Below are 26291 nucleotides of genomic sequence, written 5' to 3'. Positions count from 1 at the left end.
ATATTCACCTAAGGTACAGAAGGACCTAGCTGAAGCAATCTCAGCACCACTAGGGATTATCATATTTGAGAACTCCTGGAAGATGGGTGAGGTCCCAGATGATTGGAGAAGAGCAAACATAGAATCTATCTTTAGAGGGGGGAACAAAGAGGACCTGGGGAATTATAGACCAGTCAGACTAACTTTTATACCTGAAAAAATACTGGAACAAATTACAAAACAATCAGTTTGTAAACACCTAGAGAATAATAGGGTGGTAAAAAACAGCCAACATGGATTTGTCAATAACAAATCATGCCAAACCAAACTTTGACATGATTACAGGCCTAGTGGATACGGGAGAAGCAGTAGACGAAATATATATTGATTTTAGTAAGGCTTTTGACACAGTCCCACATGACAGTCTCATAAGCAAACTATAGAAATGTCACCTAGATGTAATTACTATAAAGTGGGTGCAAAACTTGTTGAAAAATCATACCCAGAGTAGTTATTAATTGTTCGCTGTCAAACTGGGAGGATTTATCTAGTGGGGTATTGCAGGGGTTTGCCCTGGGTCCAGTACTATTCAATATATTCATTAATGATTTGCATAATGGAGGGGAGAGTAGGCTTATAACATCTGAAGATGACACCAAGCTGGGAGAGGTTGCAAGCACTTTGAAGGACAGGATTAGAATTCAATAGGACCTTGATAAATTGGAGAACTGGACTCACAAGATAAAATTCAACATAGACATCTGTGAAGTGCTGTCCTTAGGTAGGAAAAATCAAATGCACAAAAACACACTAGAGAATAACTGGCTAAGCAATAGTACCGCTGGAAAGGATCTGGGGGTTATAGTGGATCATAAATTGAATACGAGTCAACAACGTGATGCAGTTGCACAAAACACTAATGTCATTTTTGGGATGTATTGTCAGGAATATTGTATGCAAGACATAGGAGGTGACTGTTCTGCTCTATACCGCATTGGTGAGGCCTCAGCTGGAATACTGTGTCCAGGTTTGGATGCCACACTTGAAGAAAGAAATGGACAAACTGGAGAGAGTCCAGAGGAGAGGAACAAAAATGATAAAAGGTTTAGAAAACCTGACCTATGAGGAAAGGTTTTAAAAAACATGGACATGTTTAGTCTTGAGAAAAGAAGACTTGAGTGGGAGTCTGATAACAGTCTTCAAATATGTTAAGGGCTGTTACAGAAAAGAAGGTGATCAGTTGTTATCCATGTCCCCTGAAGGTAGGAAAAGTAGTAATGGGCTTAATCTCCAGCAAGGGAGATTTATATGAGATAGTAGGGAAAACTTTCTCCCATAAGGATATTTAAGAACTGAAACAGGTTAACTGAGGGAGGCTGTGGAATCTCCATCACTGGAGGTTTTAAAGAACAGGTTAGGTAAACACCAGCCAGTCTAGGTATACTTGATCCTGCCTCAGTGTGGGTTGTGGGCCTTTCGAGGTTCCTTCCAGACCTGCATTTCTATGATTCTATGATTCCTAAATACTGGTAGTGTCTCAGTGTAGACACCCTTCAGACTAAGGTTAATACAACTCAGTCCTTTTTGCTCCTTTGTTTTACATCTCTCTAGACATATTTTACCTCTGGCAAAGTGGACAACATTGATTTTGTAATAGGGGTCCAGAGACCTAATGAAGTCATATATTCAGAGATTTTGTTACGATAATATATTACTTTAATAAATGAGATGCAGAGCCTCTTTCACACAGCTTTCATTTGGATGCACAATTTCTAGGTTTTTGTTTGAAATACTTATTCTATATTTTTCAAAAACCTTGGATCTATTTTGAAGCCTCAAGATGTCTCATGCAGTAAGTATCTTATGCTGACAATCCTCAATAAAACTGCAGAAACCAAAGAGTCAGGCCGTTTTTTTAAGGCATAAAAACCTGGCCTCCAATTTTGAGCTTGCAAGTAAACTGGCAGCACCAATTGTGGGCACAAAATTAGAGTCATTAAAATTTATTTTGTCCGAACTGTCTTTAGGCCAATTCTGAAAATCCTTGCTCAGAGAAGTATCCTACCTAGGTCAACAGGAGTAGCTCAAGTGTTCTGACAATACTCCCAATAAGTAAAGGTTTTCAAGACTAGGCCCATAAATGTGATGAAACTTCTGCTGCAAGTGATTTAATACTTTTCAAAACATTTTAGCCAAATGCATAAACACAGACTTTAACACAATGCTTCAAAACACAGAACATCATTACACCATTTAATTTTAGATGTAACATTGGCTAAAACAAAGCAGTGTAAGACAAATGCATCAGATAAATGCTATGGTTTGGGTGACTACTTTGACTCCAACTGAGTTCCTTCAGATTTACATCAGATCCGAATTTGGCCATCACACGTTAACAGAAGTTTTCCATGACCACAGACTGAATGAGTATTTATAAATCATACCTGTAGACGTCCATACAGAAACCAAGCTGTATTTGGAAACATTTGTCAAACATGTAAGTTTGATTAATGTTTTGATTTTTTTTTTAAAAAGACTTCTGCTTTATGGACATGGTGGTAAGGTCTTCTATACAAATTAGATCAAAGAGTCAGTGCTGCAAGATTCCACAGATCGTACAGTGGCACATTCATGACTCAAGGTTCTTCTATTTCATAACAGAAAAGTTTTTAAAAAAATGTAAAACATACTACAATATCCAATCTAGTAGTCTATCCTTAAATCAAAAGATTGTATTTTGTTTTGGTGTTTGACCTTGCTCTTTGATAAACAGAGCTGAGTAAATAATTCAAAGACTACATTTATTCTGTGAATTCAGCCTCTTCCTGCTCATAAAATATCTATGGACTACATTCTGTATTTTAATGTAACAAAGTTTTAGTTTTCTTTTCTTTTTTAATACTCTATGGACTGATTGTTTACATTTCGAACCCATGCTGTATTTTTTATTTGTGATGGGTCAGGAAAGTCACATGATATTGTTTCAGTTCCCTGAATAGATGAGAAGAAAATGGAAATTTTGTGGAAATACCCTGGCATGCAACTCTCAAAGTACTGTTCTGCAATATTCATGCCAGAAAAAAAGTCCATCACTCAAATATTAGCAAAAATTGAACATAAGGAGTATAAGTTGACCAAAAATGAATTAATAAATCCAAGTGGATAATTATGGAAGCTTTTTAATGAAAGTAACCAGTATTGTGTAGTTTCTACTACTGTTCTCGCACAAATTTGAAGTAACCAATTTTAAAAGTGAGGTTGCACTTTAGACCTGTATACTAGAAATAAAATTACTATTGTGAATTAACAAGAATCTAGATTGTTCTTTATTGGTCACCACCATCCCTCTGCATCCTCAATTTAAAGGGTTAGTTCCTGGTCCTTGCAATGGCCATGTTACCTCAGTGCAGCTAATTACTGAACCTAAAGGATTTTCACACAATTGAATTTATTACTCTCAAACAGATAAGACTTAAAATATTAATTGCTTAGTTTTGAATTCTGAATGAGTCTATCCAAGCTGTGATACATATTTAAATATTTTCCTTTCAGTTCTCAAAAACAACATAGGCATAAAAGAAGGAAAATAAACATGCACACTTTTATATAATATATGCACAGTATAAACAGCATACAGCAAGACTTCTGAGCCAATTATTGCAAACCATTTTAACAAAAAATTCTTTATAGGAGCACTAACTTAAAGAAGTACATAAAAAGGGTTATTTATATCAGGTGAAAATAAGTTATCTACCAGTAGATCTTTGACTGGATCTGTGCAGAAAGCAAACATTTAGATTTGGCATGACAAATACAGTATAAAAGACAATCAGGTAGCCTTTTATCCAAGTTGGAGAACTAGAAGTACCTGAGCACATGCAGAAAGATGTATGCAGCAAGTACAGATGTCAATGCCAAATGCCCTTATTTCAAAACTAATTTGGTCAGGATCAGGAAAACATAGAACTGCACAATGAACAAAGTTGAGGAACTACACAAGTACCTTATTTTTCTGTCTTGTACACAGGCCTCACTTCCAAAGACTGAAACAAAGTGGGAAAGGCATTTCCAGTATTTTTTTTAATTGTGGATCATTTCCTTATCAAACTTAATGTTACACTTAGCCTTCAAAGTAAGAGCACTGGTTACAGAATGCTCGTGATGGGTCTGATAGATTTAAAAACTGTTCCAAATCTCTAACCAAACCAGGACTTTTGGAAGGGTTCAGATGAAAAAAAGAAAAGTTAGTTCCTGCCTCTCTCTCTGACAGCAAGCTGACATTCACTGCTTTTGAGCACGCAGCAGATAGAGCAGGGGTATTTTCAAGCTATTCAGACCAATTTTCCAGCTGTGTGTCATGCCATTTGAGAAAAGGAGAGGTTAGTTTCTCATTGTATGTATTCAGGTTTCTCAGATCATTGGGGATGAACCGCTAGTTAAGAGTATGTGTGTACGTACACATGTGAATGCAACTTATGAGAATGCATACAATGCTAAAGGGAAAGCATGAACAGTCATAAAAACTTAGAGGTGACGTGCAAATTAGCAAGGATAAGAGAAGCATTTAGTATGCAGCCAAATCAGAATTACTTTCCCCTTTTTAAGTTCCTCAGAGTCACAGATCACAAGCTCCCACTTCAAGCTCCACCCCACTATATACTATATTGGCCCCATAACAACCGTGTGGAGACTATGCTTAGCATAAAAACCTAGCAACTATGAAAATCTGTTCCTTTCTGCTTAACTAACAGACATACTTCCCAAGATTCTTAATTGATGAAAAGTTATTCTTTAAGAGAATGAGTAATTTAGGATAGTTATTTTTCTGTGAATCACTGAGATTTAACAGAAACCAGCTAAAATAATAAGAACAAATAGAGTATACATACCTTATTTCTAATACAACAAGTATAGGGCACTCCACAGGCTAATGGCCCTGGTGCAGAACACTCATGATACGGATTCTTTGACCAGTCTTTAAAATCTTCCCCACCACAACACTTAAACTTAAAAAAAAGAAAAAAAATCTGTCTTAATAAAAATGTTTCTAATAATTGAAGAATGAATCAAATATAAAAATGAATTACTGGTAATTTTAAGAAAGCTCAGGTATCAGAGAGAAAAGAGGCAGCAAAACATCTGCTTGTCATACCATTGACTCATTAGCAAAAGTTATAGCACAGCATGTCCCAAAATTGTAGTCAAAGTCACAAATAAAATATGCAGGATAAGGGAAAATCAGATTTAAAATGCATTGGATCAGAGTCAACGTTTCAGGTAAAAAGCCCAAGCATCATTTATAGAAGAAACCAGTAAAATCACATGATTAGAGGCAAAATGAAAGAGGAAAAGCTCTCATCATGTTTGTAGCGATGGTTAAATACTTTATTTTATATAAAATTGTATCCACAGGAAAGTTTCTATCTGACTGACAAGGAGGGAAAAGCTAAATTGAAAGATCCAGTTTGCTGTTAGTGTACATATGCCATTAATGGGTAGTGTTGAAGCTGGGGTTATAATGGGACTATCAACTTTGCTTTGATTAGCAGGTGTGTGTGTGCGTGAGCGCGCGCATGCGTGTACATACATACATTGCATTGCCCCTCAAAATAGAAAGAATATTAAGACATCTAAAGAATCGGGCTCCTGAAGAGCAGGATCCAATTTCAATATGCTGTCTATTCAAAATGACTAGCGGCATTATGGATACATGTCGTGTCCCTCCATCATTCATTAAGCCATTACTCTATATTTGACAGTAAAAGTAACTGATACTCAGTCCCAGCTCTATTTTTGAAAGATGATAGATTTTGGTTTGGATCTGAATAACACAAAACTTATTTCTTTTTTAGCTGAATTTTGAGCTGGTCAATTTTGACCAGGTTCCTGTAAAAAACGAAAAAGATTTTAAACACAAAAAAGATATTTTATCTAGGGATGTTCTTGCAAATTATAAAAAACAGCAGAATGTTTTCAAAGTGATTTAATTAACAGAATAGGACTGTGATCCTGCAAACAAAACAAATCTAGTTAATTTACAGTAGTCCAGTTAATTAAAAAAGCCCCCCGCTATTGCTTTTTTCAAAAAGAGGAAAAAGCGCGAGTTTATCTATCACTGGTACTTATAATCACTGTCCATATGTATAACAATTTGTAGAACATGGAAACTCTTAGAAGGGTATGAACTAAAATGACAAGATAGCTTAGATGGTTTGCTTTTGAAAACTTTTTCCATGTTTACTTTGTTTTTGAAAGTACCGTGGTGTTTCCATAATGATGTTACAAAATTTGTGCAGCATCTAAGCCACTTAAGAAAAAGTTTTTAACAAATCTATACATTGTATGGCTCCCTATATACACATCTGAACACTTTCTGTTTCTTCTATAGTCTCAAAAGTATATATGTCAGAATTCTTCAATAATCCAATAAATATTTTAACACAGCATCTTTAATAAAGGCGATGAGTCAACTACGTATGCTATTAAATACTGTTCAGCTGCGCTCAACATCATTTCTGAATTTTAGTAACAGATATATTTCCTTCAGTAAGCATTTCAAGAAGAAATCTGAAGAATTTGTTTAAGCAAAATACAGTAATTCATAGCTTTTGTAAGTGAAACCCAGTCCAATGCCCATTACAGTGGATTTCAAAGGAAATCTTTGCATTGTCTTCAGCAGGATTTGGATCGTGCCCTTAGTCCCAGATTCACATTCAGAGGTGTAGGGGTTGCAGTTTGCACTCCTCACACCTGGGAGGGAAAGGGGGCTTTAAAAGCCAACTAGAACTCCATAAAATCCCTGCCAGCAGAAAGTCTACAAGAGATTTTCCAGCTCACACAAGGGAGTCTATTCCCCCCATTAATGGGAGTTAGATTAACACACCAAGGAAGAATATTCTCCGTAATATTTATTATCAAGAGTGACATTCAGGGGTTTACCACGTTCCCTTCTAGAATTAGTTTTAATTAAATACTCCCAGAAAAAACAAACCTGCTTTTGAACAAAATCCATTATGTTTTTGAAGTCCAGATCATCATAATAATTCTTAATTCCTCTTCTGATATTATCATTTAAAAAGTCAATTGTCTAGGGGACAAAAGCAAAATAAGATGTATCACTTACATATTCTACAACAATATTTAAGACTCAGCACTTACTGATAGGGTAACTAATGGGCATAAAACTAGCACAAACAGATATTATGTCATTATAGATGCGGGTAGTAACTAAATTAAGCCCTGATCATGTAAAGACTTATTCACTTGCTTAATTTTCAGCACATAAGTAGTCCCATTGACATCACTGATTAAAGTTTAAGCACATGCATACGTTTTTGGATAATCAGTGTCTTAGATGTCACTTTTTATGATAGTATAAATAATTAACATTACCTAGCTCTTACATAGCACTTTTCATCTATAGAACACAAAGCACTTTACAAAGGAGGCAAGTATCATTATCCCCATTTTACAGATAAGGAAACTGAGGGATGGAGAAATGAAGTGATTTGCCCAGAGTCACCCAGCAGGCTAGTGGTAGAGACAGGAAACTGCACAGGTCATCTGAGACTAAGTCCAGGGCAACCTGACCCTTAACAAGCCAGCTCAGATTGTGGGATTGGGGAATGGTCCAGATCCCTGGCAGTTCGAGGGCAATGGCCTGCCAAAGGCAGCCCTCCTGGGTTAGAGGAGCTACAAATGGTAAATTCACAATATATCATTTCTGGAATGCTTGCCAAGAACTTTTCCACTCAGCTTACCCAGAACACCTGGTCCAGTTCTGGGAAAACACTTCATCCAGTTCTCTGGGATCCAAAAACTCAGTTCAACTCCAGCTACTCATTCGGGTTACTTTATTAGGCATGTAACAGCTCTATGCCCATCCTGGCCAGGCCCAGACACAGAGGGGTGAGGTACAGAGTGGAACCATAATTACATAGCAAGTCACACACTACACAGTATATAGACTTTTTTTCAAGCTACCAATATCTATACTTCTTGAATCTACATTGTATCGATCACGTCAGGACCAATCACTTTGCAGATCATGTAAACCCATATTGCTTATGTCCTCACCTTAATATTACAAGCTTATCAGTTCAGGGTGTTCCCGCTTATCGCAACCAGTCTCCAGCACACAATCTCTCACACCCTTGTTTACAGTGTAACCTTGCACTCAAATCAAGCTATATGCAAGTTTACTCATGCCCAGCAAGATCTATGCCTACAACTGGCAGGATTAACTGGATGGACCCAGGCACACTCCCTAAAGGGAGGCACAAAGTGGAACCAGGCTTCTTCCTGCTCTACTTTCCTTGCTGCTGCACATCCCATCCTCTGTTGCCCTCCTTCCTTCAGGGTTATTCCTTGCATGAGGTATTTGTTTCTTGTTGCTCTATCTGTTCTGAGTTATTTAGACGCAGTGGGTTAGGACAACATGCTGTGGGGTCCCCTGGGTTGGAAGAGATTTCATGGGTACACATGGTAGAATTAATTTGTCTTTGATTTGCAAAATCACAACTTTGACTGGTTTGCCCTGGCAGAATGGGTTAGATTCCCCTTCAGGTGTAAAAATTAAAAAAGAGACGTGACTAGTGATCTCAACCCCACAGTGGTCAGGAGTTAGAGTAATGCCCCTTACTAGTACATTGGGTATCAGTCCAATTCTCCTAAAGAAAGAGCCTGAAGATGCATGCAGGCACTTAGAAAATGTTGTTCACTCTCATAATTTTACCCAAGCCTTGCAATATTTGGTTATTCTTCTTAAATCCCAAGCTCATGGAACCATGTGATTATGTAAGACTCTCATCTTCCATGTTTTAAAAAGTTTCTAACCCTCAAGGTTGCAGAGAAAAGATTGAAAACATGAATCCTAAAGGCTGTAAAACCAGATGGGCAATAAGTGGATCTGGTTTTTATTTTAAAAAGCCACATTTTATGAGGTCTGCCTCACAATTTTTGTATGCTTGAGCTGGCAATACTGCTTATGTAAGGCCTGGTTGTTATGTAAGGCCTCATGAAGTAGCTTGCACAAGGCTGTGGCCTTGATCACCTTAGAACAGCTACAGGACTTGGTAGGTCTTAGAGCAGTGGTTCTCAACTCTGGTCCACTGCTTGTTCAGGGAAAGCCCCTGGCGGGCCGGGGCAGTTTGTTTACCTGCCACGTCCTCAGGTTCGGCCAGTCACGGCTCCCACTGGCCGCGGTTCACTGCTCCAGGCCAACAGGTGCTGCAGAAAGCGGCGGGCCGAAGGATGTGCTGGCCGCCCTTCCCGCAGCCCCCATTGGCCTGGAGCAGCGAACCGTGGCCAGTGGGAGCCACAATCAGCTGAGCCTGCAGACGCGGCAGGTAAACAAACCAGCCCAGCGCGCCAGGGGCTTTCCCTGAACAAGCGGTGGACCAGAGTTGAGAACCACTATCTTAGAGTAACATGGGCTCCCTTTGGGCCAGAATATGTTAGGATGCTCTGTCTTTGAGCACTGGAAAGCGGTCTTCCCTCCTTTTCACTGCTGCCAGGAAAACTGCCTTTAGAAAACACTTTGTTTAAGTTGAAGGTTTAGTACAGTTCCTGTCACTCATAAGGTTGCCAGGTGTCTGGTTTTAGACTGGACCACCTGGTCGAAAAGGGACCTTGGCCGCTGACTGGACCGTTAAAAGTCCGGTTGGTACGGGGCTGACGGGCTCCCTACCAGGCTCCACACAGCTCTTGGGAAGCAGCTGGCATGTCCCTCCGGCTCCTAGGCATAGGGGTGGCCACAGGGGTTCCACGCACTGCCCCAGCCCCGAGCACTGGCTCCACCCGGCCAACGGGAGCTGCGGGGCAGCGCCTCCAGGCAGGGGCAGCACACAGAGCCTCCTGGCTGCACCTCCACCTAGGAACCGGAGGTACATGCCGGCCACTTCCCAGTCAGCGCCACCCAGAGCCGTCACCCTGAACCCCCTCCTGCGCCCCAACCCTCTGTCCCAGCCCTGAGCCCCCTCCCACACCCAAATTCCCTCCTGGAGCCCAGACTCCATACCCCCTCCCACACCTCAACCTCCTGCCTCAGCCCAGAGCTCCCTCCCACACTCCAAACCCCTTGGCCCCACCCCGCAGCCCGGAGCCACCTCCTGCATCCCAAATCCCTCATCCCCAGCACCACCCCAGAGCCTGCACCCTTAGCCAGAGCCATCAGCCCCTCCCGCACCCCAACCCCCTGCCCCAGACCAGTGAAAATGAACGAGTGAGTGAGGGTGGGGGAGAGTGAGCAACAGAGGGAGGGGGATGGAGTGAGCGGGCGTGAGGCTTCGGAGAAGGCACAAGGCAGGGGCGGGGCCTCAGGGAAGGGACGGGGCAGAGCAAGGGTGTTTGGTTTTCTGGGATTAGAAAGTTGGCAACCCTAGTTACTTAGCCAAAATATTTTAATTCCTGTCTCTATCCTCACTGTTCCCCTGTCATTCCCAATGATACAAAGCTGAATAATCTCTCATCAAACATACAAATAGTTTATGGTCTAACATGAAAATAAATAATTGTGCTAAAGATCATTAGTGAAACAAAGAGCTTCAGTTTCAATGGACTAGAAAGGAGAGGGAAGAAATGAATATTTGCATACTTTACAATCATGGCATTGAGCACATATAAAAGTCATCAAGAAAAGAAGATGTAGATATAAGAAGCGATGTCTCCTGAGCTCAATGTACTGGGAATTACATAAATGAGCCTAAGAGGTAAGAAAAAATGTCTGGAACTTTTCTCTTTTAAGTATCTAATACAGTCATAGCCTTCCTGAAATGGGCAGTCCTCAGAACACTTCCATCTTCCTTACAAATAAAATTTTCATAATTAAGAAATTTATCAAGACTAGACTTCTGGTCAGAAATAGGTACAGTAGTTTCCTTCGTATGTAGAGAATGCCCCACAATAAATAAAGTCTGTAGAAATAATAAAGTATTGTGCTCACTTCTTCTATTCTGTTAACATTAGGTTTCTTAAATCCCAATAAAACAAACTTCTACAGAAAACAATTGATTATATAAGAAATCTAATCTTCATCTTTTTGCCAATATCAAATACATCCTTCATCCAAGAGTCAAAATCCTGCAAGTGGGTGGACTCAACTGATGGGTCTTTTAATTTCTAGTTTTTGTACACTTATATAAGAGCATCCCAAAAGAAGAGAACAACACTGTAAAAGTCAAGAATATATCAATAAGAAAACCAAATTTGTCTTCCAATATCCAAATTAAACTATGAAAAACTGAAAGTTAAATAAATAGTTTAGAGTTTGAGTCTATAAACCTGTATTTCTTTATACCTAGTTGAAAGCAATAGCGAGGGAGCACACATAAAGCAAGCTAAAGTTGTATAATACATCTGTATACCTAGTTCTGCACACATTAATCACATATTTGGTCTCTTATCTTCCCAATTTCTCTCTCTCCAAGCCCTCAACTTCTTTCTTGACATTTTTGTTCAGTTCTGACAGCCAAGGAAGAAGCTAACTGAGGCCACACTAGTTCTTTCCCCATAGCTCTGGTAGCTTAACATTAGTTGTAGTTTAACATTATAGCCAACACATATCTATGCAAGAAGATGGACTCATTTTCTTCAGCTGTCAGCTCCTCAGAGAAAGTCTTCATGAGAGCACCTTTCTTCAGACTTCAAGAAACAGAAACAGAGGATGTTCATTACAGCAACAAGGAAGGCCCCATGAGCTTGTCAGCATGGCTTGTTCCTCATCATGACAAAGGCTACACTATACTACATGTCTACACTACAAACTTTGACTGCAACATATCAGTATAAACATGCCCCAAGTAGTATATCACTCATTCACATGAATACTTGGCTCCTTGAGTCAGAGCTGCACATACTCACCAGGATTGCTTGAATCGATGCACTGTGTGGTGCACGATGGGCAGGTAACCCAATGTGCAAAAAACCACCATCCAGCACACTCTTTTGCGAAGTTTTGGCAATGCATGTTGGGGCAGTAATGAATTGTGCAGGGGTGACTGGGAGCAATGGATCAACTTCCCAGCATGCAACTTTCTCCATCCCATCATTTCATCCATATCCCATGATTTTTGTGCCTTTTGTGCCACCTTCTGGCAACTGCATGTACTGTGGTAGCTCTCTTTCTCTCTCGTGTGGCAACTGCCTCCTTCTTCAGTATAGCCCACCCATCTGGGCCAGATCAATCCTAGGGCTTTCCCCTGCTGGGGTAGTCCAAAATAAACAAAGGGAAATTAATAGAACTGGGAGTCCATATGAGAGGAAGAGGGGAATGCTTCCTTCTCAGGCTGTCTCTGTAGCAGGTCCTCCCTTCCTTCAGTTGTCATGGGGAAAGGTTCTGCCTTTCCTTCCACTCTCTTCTGCTGGGGCTGCTGGTTGTAGTCTGGTCTCTTCCCTGCTCTGCCACCAAATGAGCTGATCCCCTGCCTTTTAACTCCTCTGCCAATTGGTGCATTTCCTACAGGTGTGGAGGGGCAGGGCTGGCTGAACCTAGAGAACTGAAAACTGGCACCATTTTCACAGGCGGTGGTCATTTTAACTGATATCTCCCCCCTGAGGGTAACAAAAGCACAGAGAACACAGCTGCAGCCGGCGTCCTGCATGGGTCCATAAACCACTAGCCTATTTACTGCAATGGTGCATGCCAAAGTTATCGCCGACTGGCGTGGGAAAGCATCGTACCGCAGAGGAAGAAATAAGGCTGCCATTCACAGAAACCTTCAGGAGAGGATTGCAGAGTACCTCAATGAAAGTTTCAGCGATCTCTCTCAGGAGGATTCAAGGGAAATTCCTGCGTACGCACACAAAGTGCTCTGTGTGGCCCCCACCACATAACTCTATAGGGGGATGAAAAGCAGATAACAACGCTATCACTGTTTGTTGTACCAATGCTTCTTCCAGCATCAGTAAATCACTGGCTGTGTCCTGCTAAGTTGGGGGTGTCATCAGTACATCATTGAAAGGAGAAATACATTTATAAACATACTTCAGTTTCCTTCCCCTTGACCTGGGCTCAGCTGCCATGACTGACTGGACTGCAAATGGAATCTCAAAAAGGTCCTGGCTCACGGCATAGCTGGACCCCCTGGTTGCATTTCCCCCATCCTTATCATCATCATCCTTGCTGTTCACAGGTATCCACAGTGGTCTGCAGGGCTGTGGTGAGGTCTCCACCAAGTATGGCATGCAACTCATTGTATAAAGGGCAGGTCTGTGGCTCAGCATCAGATAGACTGTTGGCCTCCCTGGCCTTCTGGTATGCCTGCCGCAGGTACTTCACTTTCACACAGTACTGTTGCTGATCCTCCATGCAATCTGCTTGCAGATATCGACATTTCTGTGGCTGGTCCATACCTGTAGCTGCACAGCCTCTTCTCCCCACAGTCCCAAGAGATCCAATATCTCCAGTCTACTCCAGGCCAGAGTATGCCTGGAATATGTAGCCGGCATGGACAGCTGGCACTTGCACCCAACAATGTAGAGCCAACATGTGTGCTCGCCAAGCTGAACAATCAGGAAAAGGCATTTCAAAAATGTGTGGGGTTTTACAGGTGGAGAGATCTTCTGGTCTCCATGTCCCTTGGGCAGTGGAGTTCACAAATGTGACGAGAGCAGTCAGCGCTGGGCATTGTGGGACAGTTGCTGGAGGACAGTTAGGGTCAACATAAGTAACACAGCATCTACACACATGCTGTGTCGACCCCAGTACATCGAACAAGACTCAGCACTGCTTGGGGAGGTGGTGTTACTGCATAGCCATAACAGGGTGCATAGATCAGAGGAAGACAAATTTAAGTGTAGACACATGCACAATTAGGTCAACGCAAGACATCTTATGTCAATCTACCTTCGTAATACAGACCATGCCTTATTCCCCAAAGGATGATCCAGTGGTCATCTTACCTCTGTCATTCTGGGAATCTCATTTTCCCTTCTGAAGCCCTCATCTATTTCTCTTCTAGTTAAATGTAATTGCTCAACCCTTGGCTAGAAAGGCAAAGGGGAGGGCTCATTTGACATCTGTAAAAGTCTGCAGATATTTGCTAAGGGAGGGAGGGAATAAAGATTCTCCATCTTAGTTATATTTGATAATGTTTCAGAAGGTTGAGATCCAACTGGTGTATCTTAATGGCTGAGACTTGCATGCAAGAGCCATTGTGCTGCTGCCCTAATGAATTCATTTCTGCTGCACAAAAGGAAATAATAAAACAACCTTCCACAGGCAAATAGAAGTAGGAAGAGAAGAGAAGAAGATGCTTTTCTAGAAGAGATGTATATCTTACATCTACACACCACCAAACTTTCATATTTCCATGTTCATGATGGTTTTCTTTCTTGATCAAATTGAACCAATAGTCTGGCTAATTAGATACCAGAAAGGATGCTACTTGTGCTTAGTCAAATTCTCAATTTTGGCTATCCCATGGGAAACTCAGAGCTAATGAAGTCTGGTGCAGTTTGATGCTGCCATCTAGAGAATCAGTAGCAATAAATATAAAATGTACTTGTTACTTTCAGGAAGTATAAAATATACTTGTTCAAGAACAAGAAAGAACACTGAGCTGAAGAAGCAAGTCAGTACTCCATGGAATCATCCTTTATGTCAGAAGCTCAAGGACAATACATAACCTCTGTTTTAAAAAAGAAGGATGTACATTTCAGTGTTACATGATATTTTTCAAACCACAATTAAACTGTAAAATGAACATGAAAAAAAAAAGATGCCAAATCTCGATGAACAACCAGAATCCCCTAGAGAATACACAAATGGCCCCATAAAAATGAAATTGTTATAACAATTTCAAACATCACCTAGACACTAGAATAATGGGGACAGGTTGTACACAATAACTGCATGAAAAATAAATACATAACTGATACTTTCTCTGTTATTAAAGATAAAAGATAGTAAACAAATGCCATAATAAGATATTTCTTACAGTAAGTATGACTCAAAGAAAAGCAACTTAACTTTTCAGCTTTCAGAGGGAAGTGGCTTATGCAAAACACCAGCATTTTTATTCAGTGCATCACTGAATACAGATCATTTCCTTATCCATAAACCATTAGCACCAAGCTCTCCGCCAACCCTAAAAGAGGGTAGTACAGCCCCTAGATCCCTTCAGTTATTAATCTCCTTGCTGAGACAGCCAATTAATCCAATAGAAATAAAGTTGTGAGGGGAGAGTTAGAGGAATGATCATTTGGAACCTTTTCTTTATGAAAATCAATAGTAACCCTTCCCCCACACTCAAAAAACAGAAAATTGAATTCCAGATATTTTATTTACCATGAACCAAATCTTCTATTTACTATAATATCCATTCATTTTGATTCTAATACAGTGTAAACACATTTGATGGGTTCCATTCTGATGTCTAGTTTCTCACTTTAAGTGAAATTTAGAAGAATAATTTGCACAATGTTAAGTATATGTTACGGTCACTGTTAAATATAATTTTTAAAAGTGAAGATAACCCATCTCTTGATGTTACCATTCAATTTCAGAACTTCACTGTAGCATCAAGTTGAAAGAGCAGTGATGGGAAAGGGAAAGCTTGTTTCAATACAACGGTGAGAAGTAAAATGGCAAGATTTATCATTTAAAAATTATGTGTTTTAAAGCTATCCATAAGAACACTTTCTTTAGAAGAGACAGATGTAGGACACTGGGGGGGTGGCCATTTATTTTTTGCTCCTTTGTTCCTTTTGAATGTTCTTACTGATTTTGCCAATAGAAAAATAGAAAAAATAAAAATAAATGTGTATAGGCTTCTGCTACTTAACATGGCATATACATTTATGTCCTAAAGCTTTAACAGAAAAGAGTCATCTATGACCTATCTGCCAAAAACCCACACACATGTAGATTAATCAGTCCATTTTTTAATTTAATCAATATGCAAAGTGTTTGGTTGATCTAGTCTGTCCGAGCAAAGTAGTTTGGTTATTGAAGGAAACATACTCCAACCTAGTAACAGAACTGAAATAATGTAAGCACTACTGTACTAATATACACGAATAAGGTGAAAATGCAAAACAGATTGTTCACCCAAAAGTGCCCAAGTCTCCCTAGGCAGCTGAAATTTTCAGAGAGCAGCAAAGGGTAGGACATGGGAAGTAAAATGAAGAAAAGCATTTCACAACACAGAAAGCTTTTGCAAACCAGTTCTGCACATATTGCAGATCCTTACTAATGGGTTACACAGATAACCTTTTCCCTTATTCTTCAGTCTCAAAATCAGTTGCACAAGTTATGACAATTCCTTTTTTTCTACTAATTTGAAAAAAACTTTTAAACCAGTACCTTTCTTTAGTCCCTCACTTTTTAGTGTTCAGATGACAATTTAAATACTTTTACCCTCTAAACAGTGTAGCCACACATTTGCATATTGCACATTACATTTTTACTCCTTAGTAATGTTAACTAATTTTTGCTCACCTGATTTCTGAAGATCAGTGCCACAACTCCACCGACCAGTTCAATGAAGAGACAAATGCCAAGGATGTACATAAACTGCAAAATGTAATTGCAAAAAAATATCCTAAATAAGCTTAGGCTCAAATTTCCTCAGTTATTCCTTCAATTATTCTGCTTTAAGTCAGGAATCTTTAACCTCCAACATACTGAACAATTTTCTAAATCTCAATGTACTTTTGAAAGACAACAGGAAAAATCAAGGTTAAAATATATATATATATATATATATATATATATATATATATAAACTGTTTGTGGTTTGAGAGATCCCTTTCCCCACATTGCTAATTGTACCTTTTTCCATTTGGCAACACTGAAAATTTTTCAACTGAATTGAAATTTAAAAGCTTTTTTAAGACTTGCATTGCATTTATCATGCCAAAACACCTCTTCCCCTCTCTTTATATCAGCATCATAGCTCTTGGAATAGCATATTAATGAATTGCTAAAAAAACACGGAACATTATGGTTTTGTGCTTCCCGAAAAGATCAGTAGTATTCAAAGTCAGTCAAATCTGGGACTTAGTACATTTGATAGCAAAGTGAGAGCACTTTAAGAGGGTCAGATGTTAACTACCACCACACTTCCCTTTTTCAAAAACATGGGGGCAAAAACTAGTGCTGTACTACGTTGATAGAGCACTGGAAATGTTTGTACTTCCTGCTACTGACCTATTCCTTCCTCTCCCAACCCCCAACCAGGAAGATACAGTTTGTCACTTGTGAACACAAACACATACCAAGGGTAAACAAGGCCCAGAAGTAAACACTGCAGACTGCCCACATTAATAAACTGAGCTTATTCAGAATGTTGTGAACGACCTGGAACTACTGCACATTAAAGTCCTTTCCTCTGCTGGAGACAGAATTAGTCTAAGAAAGAAGCACCATGAACAGCAGCAAGAATGGTAAACTTTCCTGCCATAGAACGGTAAGCAATACTGTGTGCAATTAGAGACTATAATCATTCAACCTCAGATTCTCAGCAGTTTTATCTGTATCTGTACGGTATCTGTCAATTTCCAGTGTACTTTTTAAAATCGTAACCACCCATGATTTTAGCCTACATTATGTATCACATTTAACTATTCCTTAAATAAAATTTGGCAGGTGAATAAAAATTATGTTTATATGTTTTCCTTATTGTAATTTATGTTTATAACTTAAGTTTGAGACCACAGAACTCTGCAGGGATGAATGGAATTGCCCTCAAATAGCTACACTCATTCTTTCACAGAAATAGCAGAGAAGTGCTAGGTTACTGCTGTTTCCTCCTTAGGGGTCTCAGCTTTGAGGAGCTATGTGCTACAATGCCATCAATATTCTGAATACGCAGTTGTACATCTCCTTTTCAATGTACCCCACAGAACCATGCCCCCTGCTTTCCCCAGTGAATGGTAGACAGAGATTTGGATGAGAACCAACTTGTTTAGATTCAGTCTGAGTCTGTCATCTCCTCAAAATGCTTCTTTTGACAACAACCCTCCCAGTTTGATGCCTTAACCCAGCAGCTCTCAAACTTAATTGCACCGCGACCCCCTTCTGACAACAAAAATTACTACATGACCCCAGGAGGGGGGATAGAAGCCTGAGCTCGCCTGAGCCCCGCCACCCCAGGTGGGGGACTAAAGCCCGCGTCCTACCGCCCTGTGCGGAGAGGCCAAAGCTGAAGCCCAAGGGCTTCAGCCCCAGGCAGGGGGCCTGTAACCTGAGCCCCGCCACCCAGGGCTGAAGCCCTTGGGCTTTGGCCCCAGGCCCCAGCAAGTCTAAGCCAGCCCTAGCAACCCCATTACAACAGAGCTGCAACCCACTTTGGGGTCCCAACCCACAATTTGAGAATTGCTGCAAAATCCATCTATCAAAGTGGTTCACAGTTTCAAGGTTCTACTCTTCTCTGTTCTCAAATAGTAGTAGTGGCCAGATATTTTTTCTTTCATTTTCAACTGGCCGAGAGATTGTGCCATTTCCTCTCAAATGCAGTCCCCACCACAATACATGCCTTTGTTATCATTAGGCTACACAAATGCCACACACAGTGTACCTGGGGCTAACTTTGAAGGGTATTTGTATGCTTCAGTCAGTGCAATCCATTTTGACTGCCTATTCATGATTGGGGTTATTATCTATAAAGCCCTTACTTCTCTAGGTCCCAGTTATCTCATCAAAGACTGACTCTCCTCCTAGGTGCTGTTATATCAACAACACATAGAAAGAATGCTTCAGCTATCTCTTTCAAGGGTGAAGCTCACACAAGTTTGAGGTAGGGCATTCATAGTGGTGAACCCTCTAGAATTAGATATCACTGGGCATTCACTGGCTTTTAAAGTGAGATACACGGTATCCCTTTATTTAGCTTTTCTCTAGCTGTAAGCCTTGGAATCTCTTAAAACTGTTTATTTACAACTTTCAACTGACATAGATCCCTTGAGAGAAGCTCGGTTTTTTGCTACAAAGGGCTGCAAAGAATAAGCTCTTTGTTTTTAGAAGATGCAGTTTGGTACATTTCTAATCTCAAGGCATATAAAGTGAGATCAGATACTATGATAATGTGAATCTTATTACCTTACTACTAATTAGAAAATATTACAAGTATTTATAATATTAATTCTACTTATAAGTAAACAATCTAACCTCTCAATATTTGACATTTTTATTTATTCATCATTTGTTCACTTATGGCGCTATGCACACATCAGATGAGATTTTCAGACATGCTCAGCACTGGCTGAACTCTGGTCCCACAGAAGTCAATAATGATCTCAGTGGGAGCAGAGCTGGGCCAATGCTGAGCACTTGTGAAAATCCCACTTGTACATATTAAATAATAATCCAGATGATTCATTACAAAGATACCTGTGCAATGAAATATTTGTAAGATCAGATCAACATAAAGGATTTTATAATATTTAATTAAAAGTAAGAAAAGTGATTTGATTGTATTGCTTCTAAAGTTGTGTGTACCAGCCTTGCTTTACATAGTTTCTCTCTATTATTTAATTGAAGGAGAGGAAAAAATACTGTGTTTTTCCATTAAAGATAGATGACGCAATGATTAGGGAGGTTGAGCTCAAGTAATATCAAAAAATACAAAAACTATAAAAGACAGTAAAAAACTAGAGTACTTACTGCTTGAAGAAGGCATATATTGTCCCTTAAAGAAGCCAATACACCCACAAATGATACAAGAAACATTACAATGCCCAAGAGTATTAAAATAATTGCTGGGGCTAGAAAGGCACTTTCAAGGGTTTTATACTTCTGTCTTTCAACTTCTGCATAAATTCCAACAGCAAGAACAAGTGCTCCTATCAACTGCAATGAAAAAAAGAAAAGCAGGTGTTATTGTTTTTTCAAATAATATTTACCTTAAATACAGAGATGTTATTTGATGAATTGTATTAAATTTGTTTTTGTCACTTCTTGTCATATACAAATATTGTCACTAATTGCTTTGGAATGAATTACAAATCGTTTACTTCTACAATTACCAAGCACTAGGTTAAGGAAAAAAATTAAAAGTACTGGCTTCTAAATTTAACTTGTATAATGTTCTCTTTGTACAGACCCCAACATTAAAGTACACGGCAAGCAAATAAGTTCAAAGTGACCCTGTACATAGTTAATCATTTGCACACCACTTCATGCCAAAAAAATTTTTAAGAAAAGTTGATTAAAAAAGTTTACTATAGATACTGGACCTATAGATACTCCACTGACATCAGTAACCAAACTCCCACTGACTTCTACAGTGCATGCTTAGGCTCAATACAAAGAAGGATTTTCTAGGACAGACAGGACTAATATTTGGTTAAGCATCATCCAGTTTCAATTATCTTTCAGTGCAAAGGCTACTTCTCATTTTCCACTTAATCGGATAAATCTTGGCCACCTCTGACAAACAATACTGTTTTGGGAGCCAGTCTCATAGTTCCACATTTTGACAAGAACAGTCACATAGGCACTTTTCCACTTAGCAAAACTCTGCATAAGATGTACAAGGGCTTAGTCCATGTTCAAGTTTTACCAACCTGCCTTTTTTCCTTCCCTCCTCCAACAGAATTTGAAGAGAGAATTTTATGTTCCTGGTAGACCAGATCTTCCTGCTTCTATGTCAGTATTGCAAAAAAAGTCTATATATTACTTCATGTTAAACAGAGGATGAGCAACAGTTCTAGAGGACTTCACATTTCTTTCAAACATTTTCCCTGGCACATTTAATATAGTGGATTTTCTTAGCTATCCCAAAATAAAATTTGGGATTAGACAGGCATGACTGTTACTCTAATAATTCAATTTTGCCAAGATGAGCAATTTTCCATCATAAATGAAAGCTTTCAGGAAAAAAATATTAGACTTGTTATTCTGCTCTTGTATGGCTATTTCAACCTGCCAATTCAAATTCTCTACAATTCAGTCCACAAGATGATTGCATTTGGACTCATATTAGCTATGGACACATGTATTTGGTCACAGCTTCTATTACTCTTGTTAGGCTATGCCTACACTAGCACTTTTGTCAGTAAAACTTTTGTCAGCCAGGGGTGTGAAAAACCACTCCCCTGACAGACATAAGTGCCTTTTGTGGACAGCGCTATGTCGGAGGGAGGCGATCTTCCTCCAACATAGCTACTGCCAGACATTGGGGGTGGTTTAATTATGCCAACGGGAGAGCTCTCTCTAACTGGCAAAGAGCGGCTACGCAGGAGACCTTACCGCGGTGCAGCTTCTGTGCTCGCGGTAAAGTCTGTAGCGTAGACATACCAGTAATACTATGCAACTTCCAAGAGCTTTCAAAGTTCTTGATCCTTTTGCTGCCATAGCAAATTTCACCCACACAACACTTCTATAGATGGTGTACTTGATATTAGCATCTTTTTCTCTTTGTGCATTAACACTTATCGCTGTCTTGTTAAATTCAACCATTAAATAACTAAATAAGACTGAATAAGACACCCTTCCTTCAATTCAGAGTGCCTTTTGTATAAGGGAGATTATGAATCACAGAAGAGAAAAGACAGACAGTGCTTATTCAACTTTACTATTTACATTACAAGCCCTTTTCTACTGTACCTATTTTTAACTGGTTTTACATCTTTAAAAGGCTGATCTCTAATGTTAGTTTAGCTTTTAAAAAGCAAAATGTTTTGAATTATCAGTTATAAATTATATTATTTATCATAACAATTCATATTTCTCTAGCTGGTATGAAACTTAGGAACATTGGCAAACAACCCAAAGAATCTTCAATAAACCTTATAATAGCAATTGTGTAATAGTAGATTTGTAAAGTCCACTAATTTTAAAAGAATTATTATGTAATGTAGCATTTTAATCTTATTCTGAAAATGTTGATACTGAATAATGTTTTGCAGTTTACAAAGAACTCTGAGATGGGGAAAATAGTTTGCTAAAAGCCAATAACAGAACACACAAATGGATTAGTCCTGTGCTTATTTAAAATCTGTCTCTCATCAGTGGAATACTATTGTATATGATTTTTCAAGTTCACTCCTTAAACAGTTTGTTTTATCAAAAATCTTGAGTACCAACTTAATGGATAAATTGCAGGCTTTTCGGCTATTACAGCATGTATATTAATATAACTGATAAATGTCTAGAGAATACCTTTTTGTGATAAAATATATACATCTGGGTTTGGCTAGCCTTACAGCCCTATATTCCTTACTTGGCTTAAAGTTTTATATTAATTTGTGTGTTAGATCTTCCTATCCAAGACCGTAAAAATAAATATGCAGTGAAATGATTTGCAATAAAAAGTTAAAAACGTGCCCTTTTAAGAATAGATACACTCACTATTAAGCCAATAAAGTTCCTAGTGTTACTGCCCAGAAACAGAACCATTTTTTCTGGTACACGCTGCTGCTGTTGTACAGGTCTAAATCTGAATTTGATTAAATCAGCACCTTCAGAGCTGCCATGATTTCAAATGCCTGCTTTACACTCTGCTATATCAAAGCCTCTTACAGCCACCACAGTTAGGACTGTGTCAGTTTTTCCATTACAAACTCCAACTTTCAGGAACTTAAATCTCAACAATAAAATCTACTCCAGAGTGAAATCTGGTATACAATGTTTCTTGTTTGGAATTAATTTGTTTAAAAAGAAAATAAGAAATCTGTCCACAATAATCTCTTGAAATGTATACATTGTAAGAGCTGAAAAACAAGTTTCAGGTGTATGTTTGCACTCTGGTAGCTTAGAAATTGTAAACGTTACAACCCTTTACTATACACTGTTCAAGCTCCCTACTACTGCAGATAATTTAAACCTACTATAGACTTGCAGTTACACCAAGTATACTCTGCTAGGAAAGGTACAGTTGGTAGAACTTACTGCGCACTACGGTAAGCAACTGCACTCAAGACACTAAAGTACAATATACAGTGTTTAAGATGTCCTCAACTGTCAGCATTTGTAGCCAAACCATCAAGATTTGAGGATTTGATTTGTCTAGTAGCTGAAATACTTGTCCAGCAAGTATATATCTTATACAGAGGGCATGCATGGTGGTGGGGATATAAAGTCAGAGTTAAGTTTCTTTGTGGAAACTTACATTTGAATTCCCAGGTTTTCAAAAGTTTGTTATTTTAACACTAAAAAATTCTGTTGAAAGATTTTTCCCTTGAGTTATTGATCCATATTTGCAAACCTAACCACATCTTCTTAAAGACTTTTGTCTGGAAGTAGGAACATATGCTCCACACACAAATTTTGCATATCTGGTGATGATACCTAACTAATAAACTGCAGGGCCATATGACAAAATGCACTTTTGTCCACTTAATCCTGCACTCTGCCCATCCATCTCCTCCAAGACTACTTTAGATATTCCAAATTTAGGAGCAGTTTCAGTTATTTTCCTCTATTAAATCAACATACCACAACTATGTCTCCTTTCTTCCCATTCCCCAAAAGATTACACTGGCCTGCCTGAGAAGCAGAACGGACACTATTCAGTGTTGGAAAAATGACAGGTTTAAGATGTGGTATCTCATGACTCATCAAGACTTGAAATGCAAACTATAGGGATAGTCCGAGCTTCCCAACAGGACATGCAGCAAGAACTTCTACTTCTGGAAGGCTCCAACATTTTGCACTTCAAAATAGTGGCACTTGACAGGCAGAGAGTTACAAAACTTGGTGCCAATAAAATTTATAAAAATGCACTAGAATATTTCTAAAATAGTTATTCTACAAAACAATACATATAGAAATGTGGGAGGTATAAAGCATTTATTGGCACTCATTTGTAGCTTTGCCATTCAGGAGTAATGCAACCTTCCCACAATCATGCTAATAAAACATTTATACTATACCATCATGCAATACACACATATTCCATACTGTATAAAGGCTTTCTTTTAGCAGAGGGAATTCCTAAAGAAAGAATAGATACTTTATTATAATCCTTGTGCATGTGGGTTATGTTTATATTTACTTGTACATTTTTAAAACATGAAATTTTTTTAAATCCTAGATTAAAAAGTATGAAGTTGACAATATAGTTACCCCTCTGCCCAGCAATACCATTACTTGAATAAACTTGTCCTCGTGTGCACTTCTCTTACACACAGTTGGAATAATTTTTTGTAAAATGTGCATAATAAACCAGCTTTATTACTGTACTCATTATTTCTATTGGCAAACCATTAAAAAACAAAAACTCACAGCCTAGATGGCTAAAAAACCCAGCATCATTGCTTTGCCTCAACCAAGAGGCAACAGTTTGGGAAAGAACTTTAACCCCTCCCAACTTACCCTTTTCGGCCAGTGTTGATTCTTCTCCTCCTTCCAGATGCTGCAGAAATCCAAACCACAAGTAGACCATGTCTACACTACCAATTTGTGTCAACAAAATGACACCCAAAAGTCGACATAATAAAAATCGCAATTTCATGTTCACACTTGCTCCCTCTGTCAGCAGATCGCGTCCACAGTGGGGGCACCATCATCGACAGTGTGAGCACTGGGCCACAACTGAGGATGCCAAATTCAGGAAAAACTGATGAGAAATAGGGTAGACACACCCCAAGACTGATGGCTAATCCCCCATAGGATATACCAAACTAGAAACGAAAGTAAACTTCTGTTTCACCAAACTGGCTAACAAGAAGTCATAAAAGCATTTCCTTAGACATTCCAGTTCTTATATCACCACTAAAAACACTGGATTTAAAGGTGAGTGGTTCTTTACAACCAGTCTCATCAAATAAAAGGTTCTCCTGATCCCAAAGGACCAGCCACACACCCAGGTCACTATATAGCCCAGATCTTACCCAAAAATCATGCTGATGCCAATCCTTTAGTATCTAAAATCTAAAGGTTAATTCATAAAAAGAAAGAAAGGTGAGAGTTAAAAGTAGTTAAAGGAATCAAATACATACAATAATTGCAAAGTTCTTGGTTCAGGCTCGTAGCAGTGATGGAATAAACTGCTGGCTTACGTCAAGTCTCTGGCTGCTTCCAGATCATTGGAAGGTCCTCAATTCCTTGGTTAGAATGCTTCCATTAATGTAAGTTCATAGTCCAGAGGCTGGAGCAGAAAAGAGGCAAAACGGAGGTGTTTCCAGAGCCTTTGATATCTTCTGCCATGTGGAGAGAATCCCATAGTTCTTACTGTGGAAAAGTACAGTAAGAAGATGGTGGTTGGAGTCACATGGACAAGTCACATGTCCATGCATTTCACCTAGTCATTGCAGGAAATTCCACTAAGTATAATAGGCATCTCCCATGGTTCATTGTCAGTTAAATGTTCTTTTGATGGGCCACTCAATTTGAATAGTACCTCCAAGATGTGCTGGCTAACTACCTTGTGGATGTTCCCCGAGGAGCAAACCTTTGAAATCCAGGTATAGAGCCAGTACTTATAACTTCAAATACAAAAATGATACATGCATACAAATGGCAAAATCATAACCAGCAAATCACTGCGGATCACAGCGCATTTTGGGACAGGGCTAAATGTCCCATGATGCGTTGCTTTCTGTCCCAGCACTCCAGGGTCTTCTGGCTTTTTTTTGCAGCATTTTTGAAACGGCCCTTCTTTGCTGTGCATCCTGACATCTTTGTGAGAAGGGATGGATCCTGCCCTGCTCGCCTATGCTCTGTTAACTGTCATGAAGACTTCGCGGATGGCAGTGGAGTTCATCGTGAAGTTCTTAACTGAGGAAGACTTGCAGGCACCCGACATTCTGCGTGATATGGATAGGAGCAACTTTAGATTGCTTTTGGCATTCATAGAGCAAGTGCATAGGGTAGATCGTCGCTTCTGGGCTCGGGAAGCAAGCACTGAATGGTGGGATCATATTGTCATGCAGATATGGGATGAGGAGCAATGACTACAGAACTTTCGGATGCAGAAAGCCACCTTCCTGGAACTGTGTGCAGAGCTCACTCCAGATCTGCGGCACAAGGACACCAGAATGAAAGCTGCCCTCTCGGTAGAGAAGCATGTGGCAATCACTGTGTGGAAGCTGGTGACTTCATACTGCTTCTGGTCGGTTGAGAATCAGTTTGGAGTGGGGAAGTCGATGGTTGGCGCTGCATTAATGCAAGTGTGCAGGGCAATAAATCGCGTCCTGGACTGTGACTCTTGGAAATGTGCATGAAATAGCGGGTGGCTTTGCAGAAATGGGTTTCCCTAAGGGTGGAGCGGTGATAGATGGCACACATATTCCCATTTTGGCACCAGACCACCTTGCGACGGAATATGTTAATAGGAAGGGGTACTTCTCCATGGTGTTGCAAGCACTTGTGGGTGTTTCATTGACATTAATGCAGGGTGCTCTGGAACGGTGCATGACGCTTGCATCTT

General features: G+C 39.4%; 1 protein-coding gene across 1 annotated transcript in view; it reads right to left on the bottom strand.

Annotated features, from left to right (window-relative positions):
* Positions 1 to 26291, bottom strand: part of TSPAN15 (tetraspanin 15) — a 40910-nt gene that overhangs the window by 4271 nt on the left and 10348 nt on the right. The window contains exons 2-5 of the mRNA XM_048858782.2: positions 19583 to 19768; positions 16418 to 16492; positions 6971 to 7066; positions 4869 to 4985 (exon numbers count right to left, since the gene is read on the bottom strand). Coding sequence (XP_048714739.1) covers positions 4869 to 4985; positions 6971 to 7066; positions 16418 to 16492; positions 19583 to 19768 — 474 coding nt within the window. The remainder of the gene's footprint in view (positions 1 to 4868; positions 4986 to 6970; positions 7067 to 16417; positions 16493 to 19582; positions 19769 to 26291) is intronic.

The sequence above is a fragment of the Caretta caretta genome, chromosome 7, assembly GCF_965140235.1.
Source record: "Caretta caretta isolate rCarCar2 chromosome 7, rCarCar1.hap1, whole genome shotgun sequence".
Taxonomy (NCBI): Eukaryota; Metazoa; Chordata; order Testudines; family Cheloniidae; genus Caretta; species Caretta caretta.
This window is presented reverse-complemented; position numbering and strand designations above follow the sequence as displayed.